An 8,752-nucleotide genomic window follows, 5' to 3' on the forward strand; every position below is an offset into this window, starting at 1 on the left:
GGAAAGGATATAATGTAAATTTATCATAGATATATGTATGTACAGTACGTGGTTTATGAAGAATTGTTACGCGAAAAGTTTTTTTATTTTCAATATTCATTTAGTTAGGAAAAGGAGTGGTGAGTGACCTGACACGGCGAAATCCCTGAGACATCTTGGCTACAACAATGCTCTCTCTCTCTCTCTCTCTCTCTCTCTCTCTCTCTCTCTCTCTCTCTCTCTCTCTCTCTCTCTCTCTCTCTCTCTCTCTCTCTCTCTCTCTCTCTCTCTCTCTCTCTCTCTCACACACACACACACACACACACACACACACACACACACACACACACACACACACACTGGCCGGGTGGAGATATTTGGGTGTGTCTCCTTTCACGTGTAGCCCCTGTTCACCTAGCAGTGAGTAGGTACGGGATGTAAATCGAGGAGTTGTGACCTTGTTGTCCCGGTGTGTGGTGTGTGCCTGGTCTCAGGCCTATCCGAAGATCGGAAATAATGAGCTCTGAGCTCGTTCCGTAGGGTAACGTCTGGCTGTCTCGTCAGAGACTGCAGCAGATCAAACAGTGAAACACACACACGGCCCGGTAGCTCAGGGGTTAGAGCGCTGGCTTCACAAGCCAGAGGACCGGGGTTCGATTCCCCGGCCGGGTGGAGATATTTGGGTGTGTCTCCTTTCACGTGTAGCCCCTGTTCACCTAGCAGTGAGTAGGTACGGGATGTAAATCGAGGAGTTGTGACCTTGTTGTCCCGGTGTGTGGTGTGTGCCTGGTCTCAGACCTATCCGAAGATCGGAAATAATGAGTTCTGAGCTCGTTCCGTAGGGTAACGTCTGGCTGTCTCGTCAGAGACTGCAGCAGATCAAACAGTGAATTACATGCAGTGTTAACACACACACAAGGAGAGAGAGAGAGAGAGAGAGAGAGAGAGAGAGAGAAGAGAGGGACAGAAGGATCCCACCGACAATTCTAAACGATTTTTTTTTTTTTTTTTTTTTTTTTTTTTTTTTTTTTTTTTTTTTCCCGTTTACATGATTTTACCGGATATGTGCATAAATCGCAAAATTAGAAAATGGAGTGATTTTCGCGCGTCCCCCCCATTATCGACCCCCAATTTGATTTGGCTAATTTGCATAAAATTTCCATAAATTAGCAGAAACATTGCATACATTAGCCCCTACCGAAAAAAAAAAAAAGTTGACAATTTCACAATATAATTATTTCAAATGCAAGGGCCACCAACATATAGCATGAAAATCCTAATATATACACAGACACACTTTAGCAACTACGATCCACAAAAAAAAAAAAAACATTATATTTTACATACAAAGAATATGATTTCTCAAATATACCTGAATGACATCAGCAAAGCAACCATTTTAGATTCTAAGGTCAAATTAGGATGGATGGATGATGTAAAGATAGCAATCGATCATTTCATTCACCAAATACCCACTGCAACATGGCCAAGACAAATTGTTAATCAGATTATTATAGTGTGAAGATCACTTAGACGTTGCCATTTTTGGGAATTTCCCGGCCTGCGGCGTTGCTGGGCAAATTAAGGGATTAGAGCCTATGTGTCAATGATAACCTTGCTCCCCACACACCATGGATTAACACGGTCACTTTGACCTGTGACCTCACTCGGTCACCCAGAAGGATGTGACAACGCTCGGAGGAAACGTTGTCAAGCATTGTTGTTGCGTTTGCAAAACCAATGCAAAATTTATTTAAAAATAAACACAAATTCCTCTAACTTGCCTCTTTAGAGCATCACAATGTATATGTACTACAACACCATTCAGTTAAAAAGTATTAAGTACCTGACTTGGGGCGCGTATTGGTACACGTGTGACAGCGCCGCAGGCAGGAAAATCCCCAAAAACGCCAACGCCTAAGTGATCTTCATAAAAATGGTCAGACTATAGTGTGCGTATTTATTAGCGTGTCGTGTGTCACGGTTAGTCTGACGGCTTGCGTCTTTCCTCCTCCCACAGCCGCTGCAGTGACTTTCTAGGTTTTTTTTTTTTTTTTTTTCCTTCTTCTTCAGACTTCAATGGTTAATATCCAAGCTCGACAGAGCACAGCACACGTCCGTGCAGGTGGTCATTCTTATCCCCCCTCCCCCGGCACCAAGCTAGGCTAGCGGTTCGATGCAATTTCTCTATAGGAGAGAAAAAAAATGTCAGTTCGAGTCCTCTCCTATTCATGTGTGTTTAGAATACACAGTTTTGTCTGGTAATCCAGGCACGAGGTAGTACAAGAATAAATGGATGAATTAACAAAGAATAAAATAAGCAGGTAAAACAATATAAGAATAGACAAATCAAACCTTCTTCTTCTTCTTCTTCTTCTTCTTATTATTATTATTATTATTATTATTATTATTATTATTATTATTATTAATAATAATAATAATAATAATAATAAAAATAAATAAATAAATAGATAAATGAAAAATAATGGAATGCCAACAACATCTGGTGTTCCCAGGCGGTCACCCATCCAAGTACTAACCGGACCCAACGTTGCTTAACTTCGCTGATCGGACGAGAAGCGGTGTGTTCAACGTGGTGTGGTCGTTGGCACTCGATGTGAGATTTTAGGCCCCTTTAAATTCTTCCTGGCTTGCCCTACTATACTCCGTATACCCTGTGAATCAAGTCCTTTCTAGGTGTTTCTTGGTTTAATATCGTTTCCCTATTGGATTAATCTCTGTCAGTCTGTCTGTCTGTCTGTCTGTCTGTCTGTCTGTCTGTCTCTCTCATTCTTCTTCTTCTTCTTCTTCTTCTTCTTCTTCTTCTTCTTCTTCTTCTTCTTATTATTATTATTATTATTATTATTATTATTATTATTCTGACACAGACTCAGTCTGCCTCCTCTGTGGCTGGCTGGCTGGTTGGCTTGTTGCTCGCTGCATGCATGCCGCTGGCTGGAAAATCTGGCACCTCCTCCGACTCGATATTATTTGGTTTTACGCCGTTTTCTTGCTTGCCTCTCGGTTGTACGTCTCGGATGCGTGGTCCGAGGGTCAACGACGAGACGGAGACCGTGTTCGTATGACCCAGCGATGTTGGATCAAGTGGGAAAAACAGGAAATATTGTTACCCTACTACAACCGGGAAGGCACCTGCTCCATATATATATTACCGCGAGGCAAAAATGCGAGTCACACTCGTGAGCGAGACATCGTATCACTACTACTACTACTACTACTCGCAGCAGCGCCTCATCATCTGTCACCATGACTGGCCGCGGCAAGGGAGGCAAGGGACTTGGAAAGGGAGGAGCCAAGCGTCACCGTAAGGTTTTGCGTGACAACATCCAGGGCATCACCAAGCCCGCTATCCGTCGGTTGGCTCGCCGAGGCGGCGTCAAGCGCATCTCCGGTCTCATCTACGAGGAGACTCGTGGGTGCTAAAGGTGTTCCTCGAGAACGTCATCAGGGATGCCGTCACCTACACCGAGCACGCCAAGCGCAAGACCGTCACTGCCATGGACGTCGTCTACGCCCTCAAGCGTCAGGGACGTACCCTCTACGGATTTGGCGGTTAAATCTGGTGTCTGGAATTTGGTGTCAACAACAGCAACTGCAAAAGCACCATAAGAAAAGAGTCAACATATCCCGGACCTTTTATAGGTCCACACAAATGAAGAGAAGGAAAAGTTATAGACTAACACTACTAGGACTATGGTTGTTCCAAGTAAAAGTGTTGTCCCTACTCTTTACGTCATTACTACAATTTGTGTGTGTTTTTTTTTTTTTTTTTTTTTCCTTTTCTTTCTTTTTTCTTTTCCTTTCTTTCTATTTGTTTTCCTCTCTGTTTTATCACTCAAAGGTAAATCAAATGAAAGAGAAAGGATTATCAACTAAGTGATGTGAGGTCAGACACCAACCGCTGCTACAGGTGCTGTTTGTTTGTTTGTTTGTTAAGCTTCCGCCCATTAGTGGCGCAGGCAATTTTATTTCTTTATAGTGGTACCCATACAAGGAGGGAGGGTCCATATCAACACCGAAGCGCATCATCATCATCATCATCATCATCATCATCTTTGGTGTAGCCACCTAGATAGAACCTGGGTACCGCGGTGACATGTAGGTAGGTAGGTACCTTTCATTAAATCCCCCTCGCCGACTGACATACCTTCAAAACGGTGTGTGGTGTGATTCTTTCGAGCCGACGCGTGAACGTCTGTCTGTCTGCCCGATCCCACGTCCACCACCTTATCCACTATGGTCTGACCGCTTACTTGTATGGAGATCTTTTAGGTTTTTTTTTTTTTTTTTTGTTCCTGCCGGGAATTTTCCGGCCTGCAGCGCTGTCACACTCCAATACGCACACCTTAAAGAAAAAAAAAAAAAAAAAAAGTTGGAGAGTTTCTGTTTATCTTTAAATATATTTTGCATTGTTTTTGCAAACAAACACAGCAATACTTGACATCGTTTGATCCGCGCGCCCTCCTCTCGGGGATGACCGCCGAGTGAGATCACAGGTCAAAGTGAAAGCGTTAATCCATGGGTCACTCACTCACTCCCTCCCTCCCTGTCCCTACCTACCACCTACCAGCCAGGAGGGAAGCAAGAGAGGGGGGACACTTGCACGCACCAATACGCACCTTAAGTCAGGTAGGTACTTAATACTTGGTAATTGAACGGTGTTGTATTATATACATTGTGATGCTCTAAAAGAAAAGAAAAGAAAAAAAAAGAAAAAGAAAAGGCAAGTTGGAGTAAGCTTCTTGTTTATCTTTGAACATATTTCGCATTGTTTGTTTGTTTTTTTTGCAAACACAGCAATACTTGACAACGTTTAATCCGCATCTCTTGGATGACTGCCGAGTGAGATCACAGGTCAAAGTGACCGACCGCGTTAATTGATCCCTGTCCCGCTAGCTACCTACCAGCCAGGAGGGAAGCAAGAGAGCAAGACAGAGAGGGGCGTGTGCGGGAAGCAAGGTCCTCATTGACACACGGGCCCTAATCCCATAATTTGCTCAGCGCAAGGCGTTTTTTTTTTTTTTTTTTTTTTTTTTTGCAGCGCTGCAGGCCGGAACAAAAAAATAAAGAGAAAAAAATTCTACCATTAGCATTTCTATCATTCATTATCAAAAAAATATATACCATCATTATTATTAATATCATGGTTAACACTATAGTCTATTCAATTCTCTAGATGTGTCAATGTGTGGCTCCGAAGAGGAGCCGGATGTATATACTTGTTGGTGATGATATTGAGGAGGAGAGGATTTACTTCTTCTCGGTCTTCTTGGGAAGGAGCACAGCCTGAATGTTTGGCAGCACGCCACCCTGTGCAATGGTGACCCCGGAGAGGAGCTTGTTAAGTTCCTCGTCGTTCCGGATGGCCAGCTGCAGGTGACGCGGGATGATGCGAGTCTTCTTGTTGTCGCGGGCGGCGTTGCCGGCAAGCTCGAGGACTTCGGCGGCCAGGTACTCCATGACCGCTGCAAGGTACACGGGGGCGCCAGCCCCCACTCGCTCGGCGTAGTTGCCCTTCCTCAGGAGGCGATGAATCCTGCCGACCGGGAACTGGAGTCCAGCACGGCTGGAACGGGACTTTGACTTTCCCTTCACCTTTCCTCCTTTGCCGCGTCCGGACATGGCGAGTAGTGGTGGGTAGTAGGTGGGATTAACAAGTAGTAGTGGTAGTATTATTAGCAAGTAACACTCCGTCAGCTGCGGGAGCGAGTCGCTGTGTTGTGCGTTATCTGTTCTTCGGCGGGCTCGAGGTGTCAAGGCTAATCCCTGCCAATGACGCCATCGTGATCCTCACACCCACCGACAAGGATGCAGATGCTGTGTTTCTTAACGACACCCCCAACCGTCTGGCTTCAGCAGGATTTACACCGATCGTTCCTCCCGAGCTACGAGCTCAGAGGACAGTGATTTGCCATGGTCTGGACGAGTTGGTATACGAACATTCGCCTGAGGAGAACACGACTGGGCAAAGGCAGAGGATGTGTTCAAGTTCCCCCGCTCCTCCACCTGCAAAATCACCTTTACAGACTCGAACATGGCTAAAAGGCACTGTTGGAAGGGTTGAATCTCTTCCAAATACACGTCTCGGGACACCAGATGCGTCAGGAAATGTTCATCCCTCTCCTGACATGCAACAGGTGCAACGTGGTGGAGGACCACCCAACCAACAGTTGCCCCCGTCCAGCAGGATACATGCGGTGCTCTGAATGCGGGAGCGAAGAGCACACGTTCAGAAGCTGCCCTGCCCCCTCCAAGACGTGCTTCAACTGTGGTGGGGATCACAGTGCCAGAGCCATGCGGTGTCCCATCCGCAAGGAGGCACTAAAGAAGAAAGAAGAGGCAATCAGGAAGGCTCATGTCCGACCTGGTGTCTCTTATGCCCAGACGACGACACAACAGGCACCCGCCCCAACCGGGCTCGCCTCACCCGACCCCACCAAGTCACTGGCAGGCCTGCTATGCCTATGGCACGCACACCTGACCAACTCCACCAACCCCGGGTGCTTCCAGCAGGTCCTCTCCAAGGGTCTGGCGGACAATGGGCTCCCAGACATAAAGCTGCCTCCCCCTCTGCCTCTCAGGCCCTCTGAGTCAGTCGTCAGGGCCCTCGCTGAGGGAGCAGCCCAAGCCATCGCGACGGGAGGGCCAGCACCAGTCAGCTCTGCCATCGCTGAAGAAGAAGAACCATCCAGCCCCCCGTCCTCAGCTCCCTCTCCCAGCGCGGAGGATACCGAGGACACAGAGGATGAAGAAGATGAAGAGGAAGCAAGCCAGGACCCACCCGCACAAGAAGTGGGTTACGCTTTTGTGGGAAGGAGCAGCAAAAGGAAGAGGATCCCAAGCTCCTACAACGACCTCGTCCACTGCCTCAACCAGAAGACCCTGATCTTCATCCAGTCCGGGCCCGCCCGACTGAAGCCGAAGATCATGAACCACGTTAAGGAAAACATCGGCTCCCTCCATCACTGGATCATCAATATGACCGAGGTGTACGAGCGAGCCAAGACCGATCCCCAACCGGTCCTACTAGACGCACTTCCAGGTAGATACACCCTTGCACGTGAGTAATGCCTCGTCTTCGCGTAATCCAGCACAACGTCCTCTCCTGGGGTAACCGTAAGTATGACCTAATTAACACTTACAGACACTATGACCCTGACATTATTCTTATTAACAGCCACGGACTCTCTGACGAGACACGTCTTAAAATACCAGGTTTCAGAGTTTACCAGCGTAACTTCAGTAACACCCAAAACGACGGGGTAGCTATAGCCGTAAAAACCCACCTACACCATAAAGTTGAAGATGATTACCTATCCGAGACACTTGCAATAGAGACTGACACTCCAGACGGACCTCTGCTTATCGCAACTAGCTACCTCCCCCCTCGACGACCTTACTTACCCCACCCAGACTTTCTTCGTATACTTCGAAGACAGACGCCAGTCTTCCTAGTCGGAGACCTTAACGCAAGACATACGTTTCTTGGCAACTCCACTACCAACCAAGTAGGGAGAGACTTAGTGGACTATTTCAGACGACACACTGCATGTCACATTGGCCCACATTTCCCACTTTCTTCAACTATCAATCTTCATCTTCACCAGACATTGCACTGATGAACAGAGCAAACTTTCTAAACTATTCTCTCACACCAGGGCCCCTGACGACCAGCGACCACGTACCTATAATCCTGGACATCTCCACCTCCCCTATCCTAATTCCTACTCCCCCGACACACAAATATCACAGAACTAACTGGGACGCCTTCAAAGAGGACGCCGCCCTTCGGATGACGGACCTCCCAGACATCACCTACGGTTCCTTGGAGGAAATTGATAACGCACTGGAGACATGGATGACCACAGTAAGGACTACAGCGGACAAACATATTCCACAGACGACGTTCAAACTCGGCCCAGCCCCAAGGCCTTCTCGGGCCACGCAGCTGCTCAGAATCCAGTTTCGGGCACTGCGAGACAGAGCATTGATGAGGGGATGGTCCTATGAAGATTACAGGCGGTACACCCGGCTAAAGGTTGCACTGCAAGACTCTCGACAGACCGAAGCTAGAGAGCACTGGGGAAGGAAGTTGGCTGGCCTAGCTGCCAACTACCGGGACCCCAGGAAGTTCTGGCGGGAGCTCAAATGCCTCTCGGGTAAAACAACAGGACCAGACAGTTACTTAATAGACGAAACAGGCGACAAAAAATTTACTAACGCCGACAAAGAACAACTATTTACGTCCTTATGGGATCGTATTTACAGGGAAGACTATGATGACGACTTTGACGACAATGACCAGGTGCTGGATTACATGGCTGCCTCTGTGCAAAGGTCCTACCCATATGACTCCGCCGACCCTGCCCGTCTCACTGGCACATCCTCTCTAGACTGTCTTATTTCCGCCCAGGAACTGGCCTCCGCCATCAAACGCGGAAGGCCGACCTGCCCTGGCGGAAGTAAGATCAACAGTATTATACTCTCATATCTTCCAGATTCTGCATTATCCAGACTGCGGGCTATTTTCAATGCAACACTGTCTGCCGGTTACTTTCCTGATGGGTTCAAGCAAGCTGAGATGAGGTTGATTCCGAAGGCCGGAAAACCTCCCACACGACCAGAGAGCTACCGGCCCATCTCCTTGCTCGAGGTACCCGGAAAGCTGCTGGAAAGGATAGTCACCTCGCGGCTACGCATCCACTTGGAGATAGGTAACCACCTCCATCCAGCACAGTACGGCTTCAGGAGT

The 8,752-nt window shown here is 47.5% G+C and overlaps 1 protein-coding gene, 1 non-coding gene and 1 pseudogene across 2 annotated transcripts; 1 reads left to right on the top strand and 2 right to left on the bottom strand.

Annotated features, from left to right (window-relative positions):
* Nucleotides 1-2,470: 2,470 nt before the first annotated feature.
* LOC123500806 lies at nt 2,471-2,589 on the bottom strand. Its single transcript, XR_006673465.1, has one exon. It is a non-coding gene; the product is annotated as a 5S ribosomal RNA (ribosomal RNA).
* Nucleotides 2,590-3,180: 591 nt separating this feature from the next.
* Nucleotides 3,181-3,606, top strand: LOC123500805 (annotated as a pseudogene).
* Nucleotides 3,607-5,086: 1,480 nt separating this feature from the next.
* LOC123500802 (histone H2A) lies at nt 5,087-5,654 on the bottom strand. Its single transcript, XM_045249408.1, has one exon. The coding sequence runs from the start codon at nt 5,620-5,622 to the stop codon at nt 5,251-5,253; it is 372 nt and encodes a 123-aa protein (XP_045105343.1). The 5' UTR covers nt 5,623-5,654; the 3' UTR covers nt 5,087-5,250.
* Between the last annotated feature and the right edge of the window lie 3,098 nt (nt 5,655-8,752).

Source organism: Portunus trituberculatus, unplaced genomic scaffold, assembly GCF_017591435.1.
Source record: "Portunus trituberculatus isolate SZX2019 unplaced genomic scaffold, ASM1759143v1 PGA_scaffold_490__1_contigs__length_16601, whole genome shotgun sequence".
NCBI classification, from domain to species: Eukaryota; Metazoa; Arthropoda; class Malacostraca; order Decapoda; family Portunidae; genus Portunus; species Portunus trituberculatus.